Source organism: Salvelinus namaycush, chromosome 3 (assembly GCF_016432855.1).
Source record: "Salvelinus namaycush isolate Seneca chromosome 3, SaNama_1.0, whole genome shotgun sequence".
In the NCBI taxonomy this organism is placed as follows: domain Eukaryota; kingdom Metazoa; phylum Chordata; class Actinopteri; order Salmoniformes; family Salmonidae; genus Salvelinus; species Salvelinus namaycush.
Genome location: NC_052309.1, coordinates 24550297 through 24555108, shown reverse-complemented (window position 1 = coordinate 24555108; position 4812 = coordinate 24550297). Strand labels below are relative to the sequence as shown.

Sequence of the window (4812 nt, the reverse complement as noted above, 5' to 3'; positions counted from 1 at the left end):
GAATCCAGCCACCCAAGTCATAGGCTGTTTTCTCTGCTACCGCACGGCAAGCGATCCCGGAGCGCCAAGTCTAGGTCCAAGAGGCTTTTAAACAGCTTCTACCCCCAAGCTATAAGACTCCTGAACAGCTAATCAAATGGCTACCCAGACTATTTGCATCCCCCCCCTCTTGATCGCTGCTGCTGCTAGTCTCTGTTATTATCTATGCATAGTCACTTTAATAACTCTACCTACATGTACATATTACCTCGACACCGGTGCCCCCGCACATTGACTATGTACCGGTACCTCCCTGTATATAGCCCCGCTATTATTTACTGCTGCTCTTTAATCATTTGTTATTCTTATCTCTTACTTTTTTGAGGTATTTTCTTAAAACTGCATTGTTGGTTAAGGGCTTGTAAGTAAGCATTTCACTGTAAGATCTACACACCTGTTGTATTCGGCGCATGTGACAAATAACATTTGATTTGATTTGATTTGAATCAATCAAATCTAGTCTATACCAGGGTTCAGTATTTATTTGCATATGAATAATGGGTATGAATAGTGTCAGGCAAGTTCTAAATGAATACTGGCCAAGGCCAGAACTAAGTGCGTCATTCACAGATTCAGCTTAAGGCAAAGTAAAACACAAAAAATGAACCACCACTTGGCTCATAATGGGTTTCAAAGGGAGCATCAATGCATAATGTAAATGAGCCTTCTCTCGCTCTCTCTTCCTATCTCTCTCTCTCCCTGCCTCCTTCACTTCCTTACTCCCAGTCCCTCCCTCTCTCTCTCTCCCAGTTCCGCCCTCTCACATGCAGTAGTCTGTGCTGCTATTATAAAAGGCTGACACTCCTCTAATCCACAGGCGTAGAAGCTTGATAATCCAAACTCATTAAAGGTTGAGATTAGCAGAGAGCTGGTAGGGGAGGAATGAAAAACAGAGGCACAGATAGGAAGGGAGAGGGGGAGAGTGACAGTGCATGCATGACATGGATGAGCTATGCTGCTCTGGGATTGGTGAACATAAATAGCCAAGCAATCACAGAGGAGGCAGGGAAAATAACACGGCTAGCGAAAAGATGGAGAAAGGGAAGAGCTATGAAAAAAGATAGAGAAGGTGAAATCAAAAGACTACAGAGTAGAGGCAGAGCTAACAAAGACAGAGAAGGTATAAAAATGGGAGAGAGTGCAGATCAGTGAGATTTCCAGAGAGAACAGGAAGACAGAAGAGAGAGAGGGGTGAGCAGCTAGAAGCATCAGCACAGAGAAAATACATCAGCCAGACCAACAGCATCAACCTGGGCACCCATACTCTGAGAGGCCTGGAGCAACGGGCCTACACAGGCAGCACACAGCAGGGCACAGGCCTAGCCAACGGCCCACAGGCCCACAGGAGAGAGAAAAGACGCCCAGTCCACATTGTCAGCTGCTGTAGCCATGAGGACTGCACGGAAGGGGAGCGTGGAGATGCCTGCATTTGTCCGGCAGCTGGTGAAGGAGACAGAGAAGAGGGTCAGCTCCTTCTTCAAAGGAGGGGGGCATGGAGGGGCAGAGCACACAGACGGGGAAAGAGAGGAGGTGATCTCCAGCCCCTACCTGGACCGTCCCATCCTGGACAAGTTGACTGAGGAGGGTTGCTCCTGCTGGGGCCTGACCTATGCTCTGTGCAGCATGCAGGGCTGGAGGGCAAACATGGAGGACTACCACAACTGTGTGCCTCAGCTGGGCACAGGGCTGGCAGACTGGAGCTTCTTTGCTGTGTTTGACGGGCACGCGGGAAACCAAGTGGCACAGTACGTTTCACAACACCTGCTGGATCAGGTCCTAGCTACAGGTGAAAAAAAACTTGACAGACTTATCATGTTACTTACCAGCCAGTTTTATCTCTTAGTTTAAAAAGATGCTTGCTTCAAAATAGATGCATGAACAGATCTTGATACACTGATGACTCATTCGAGAGCAGATATTTATATGCAGCATTATACTCTTAGGAGTAAAGCATGTGACTCCTCAAATATGTATTGAATAGTGTGTTAGAGAGAGGTTTATACCTGGTAATAACTATAAAAGATCACTACATTTTAGAAGAATATTACTGGTGACTGCCATTTTATCTTGCCAGTATTGATGTGGTTATATAAATGATGTATATAAATGAATAACACCATTTAAAATTATACTGCCTGTGTGCACTGTGAAATAACTTCCTGTGTCTACTTACTGCTTGTGTACTTACTGCCTATTTATACTTACTGCATGGGTGTACTTACTGTACTGTCTGTGTCTTGTAGGAGGGATCGGGCCAGAGGACCACCCTGATCGGGTGAGAGGGAGCTTCACAGATGGCTTCCTACACACAGACAAACACCTGCTGACTGCAGCCCGCCGTGAGGGCTGGGAGCGGGGTGGCACCACCGTGACCTCCACTCTCATCTCACCACGATACATCTACTTCGCCAACTGTGGAGACTCGCGTGCCATGCTGTGCCAGGCAGGGCAGGTGTGCTTCTCCACTGAGGACCACAAGCCCTACAGCCCTCTGGAGAGGGAGCGCATCGAGAGCGCCGGCGGCTCCGTGTCCCTGCAGCGCATCAACGGCTCCTTGGCCGTGTCCCGAGCCCTGGGGGACTTCAGCTACAAGGGGACAGTGAACCGGCCGCCCACCCAACAGATGGTGTCTCCGGAGCCAGAGGTGTGTGTGGTGGAGCGGTCGCCCTGGGATGAGTTTCTGGTGCTGGCCTGTGACGGGGTGTGGGACACGGTCTCCAACGAGGAGCTATGCGCCTTCATCCAGAGTCGGCTGCGCGTCTGCACTGACCTCAGAGATGTCTGTTCCCAGGTCATTGACCTCTGCCTCTACAAGGTCAGTACTCATGGTCATAGATCACCTGTAGATCAGTGCATGTGGACCACATCAGTGACGTTTATAAATAATCCCTACATGTACATGTTGGAGCATAAGTGTATCAATTCGCTGTCAAAATGTGGATGCACTTTCCTCAATGTACACAGGGCAACATTCTCTGATCTGGTTAAACATGAGCCACACGGACATGCTGTTAATTAAACAATATGTGATTACATTATTTTAGCAGAGGCTTTATTTTCTATTTCATAATCTTAATCCTGTGAAATAATATTATTGAGGATATACCAGCAGGTTTAGACAGACTACTGGGAATTGAATGTGTGGTGCCACAAGACCTTTACAAACACATACACACCAGAACACACCCATTAAACACATACTCTGTGTGTACACAGGCTAAGTGAGCTGAGCTGGGCTGGCTTGTGGTTGTATAACAGTGTTCTAGTTTAGAGATGCTACCCAGCAACCTGAAAATGTCACAGTTTCTAACCCTCTCACACACTTCACCACACTTCACCTTAGTAATCACTTCCAGAATCAGTTCAGTTCTGCATGAAGGAGGAGGTAGGCTATTCATGTTCCTGAAAGGAGACACAGTGCTTTAGCTTTGCTGTGTGGACGGCCAGTGTTAAACAAAGGCTAAGGTTGCCTACAGCATTGGTACATTAGACTTTTATTGGCCCACTCAAGTCACATCAGGGAAGCCAATGCTGCTTGCTCACATCTTACAGACAGACACACATAATCTAAAGCCAACACAGTCACCAACGGCTAACATCAGTCAACATCAGTACCTGTGGCTAACAAGCTATTCTAACACACCTACTATCAGTTGAGAATGGGTGACTTCTTCGACAAAAGGGGCCTTATTTCGTAAGGATCAGATGAACACAGAAGAGAAGTGGTCGTAATTGGAGGTCAAAGGTCACTACTTAGCACCTGACCTCAGAGCCCGCGTCTGTTGTAATCCTGCTAGTAGCTTTCTAGTAAGCCTTGTTTGGCACTCACCTGATTTGGCACTTGACCAACAACAACATCTACAGCGCAGGCGATTTTCACCATTATCATAATGGTTGGAAAGATTATCCTATCTCACACACTGTTCAGAGGTCAGCATACATCACTAAGATTCACTAATAACAGTCAATCCTGTTTACAAAGGTAAGACGTACTCATGTCAGATCTGTACTGTACCCTAACATGAGGTCATCTCTGTGTACTGTAACTGTAGCTACTAACCTTGGTTGGCTTGTTCTCCTCTACAGGGCAGTCTGGACAATATCAGTATCATCTTGGTCTGCTTCCCTGGCGCCCCCCAGCTCTCAGCAGAAGCAATACACCAGGAGGCAGAGCTGGAAGACCTGCTGGAGTCCAAAGTGGCAGGTGCAGTGATGTGGCGGTAGTTGTGTGCATACTTATATTCACTCACTTCAGTTTATCCATATCCATGAGTTTACAACAGGATTTACACTGCTACAGTTAATTGCCCCTGAGAGAGGGCATTTTAATCCTTGTTTTGTTTGTAACTACTGCCCTCTTCCTTCGATAGAGATTTATGAGGAACTGAGTACTCAGGGGGAGGAGCCTGACCTGCTCACTGTCCTCACTGTTCTGGCAAACACTGATGTCCCAGGCTTACCACCTGGAGGTGGTCTGCAGAGCAAGTAAATTCATCTGAATGCATGGTGCTAAAAGTTCATTACAGTACAAGAGGTACTAAATAACAAAGTGCAGTAAGGATCATCTGAGTAGAGAAACTGCTTGTCCTCAAACCTGTTTTCTGTGTGTTGCAGAAGGAACTGTATCATCTCCGCCTATTACGAAAAGAAAGAGGCACACAATCCTACTACACCTAATGTAAGGGTTTGTATTTATATCAAACTGTCTCAGTTATTATACCAATACTATATAATCTCCGACTTTGTCAGAATGTACGCACAATCACCTCACAG

General features: G+C 46.6%; 1 protein-coding gene across 1 annotated transcript; it reads left to right on the top strand.

The window, feature by feature from the left end:
* Positions 1-1428: 1428 nt before the first annotated feature.
* LOC120044283 (protein phosphatase 1A-like) lies at positions 1429-4263 on the top strand. Its single transcript, XM_038988889.1, has 3 exons — positions 1429-1825; positions 2283-2854; positions 4126-4263. Exons 1-3 carry the CDS (start codon positions 1429-1431, stop codon positions 4261-4263), a joined length of 1107 nt encoding a protein of 368 aa, XP_038844817.1.
* Positions 4264-4812: the final 549 nt, after the last annotated feature.

Coding starts and splice junctions, on each gene's coding strand:
- LOC120044283 (XM_038988889.1), top strand. CDS start 1,429: ATGAGGACTGCACGGAAGGGGAGCGTGGAGATGCCTGCATTTGTCCGG. Junction 1,826..2,282: donor GGATCAGGTCCTAGCTACAG/GTGAAAAAAAAC, acceptor TGTGTCTTGTAG/GAGGGATCGGGCCAGAGGAC. Junction 2,855..4,125: donor TTGACCTCTGCCTCTACAAG/GTCAGTACTCAT, acceptor TCTCCTCTACAG/GGCAGTCTGGACAATATCAG.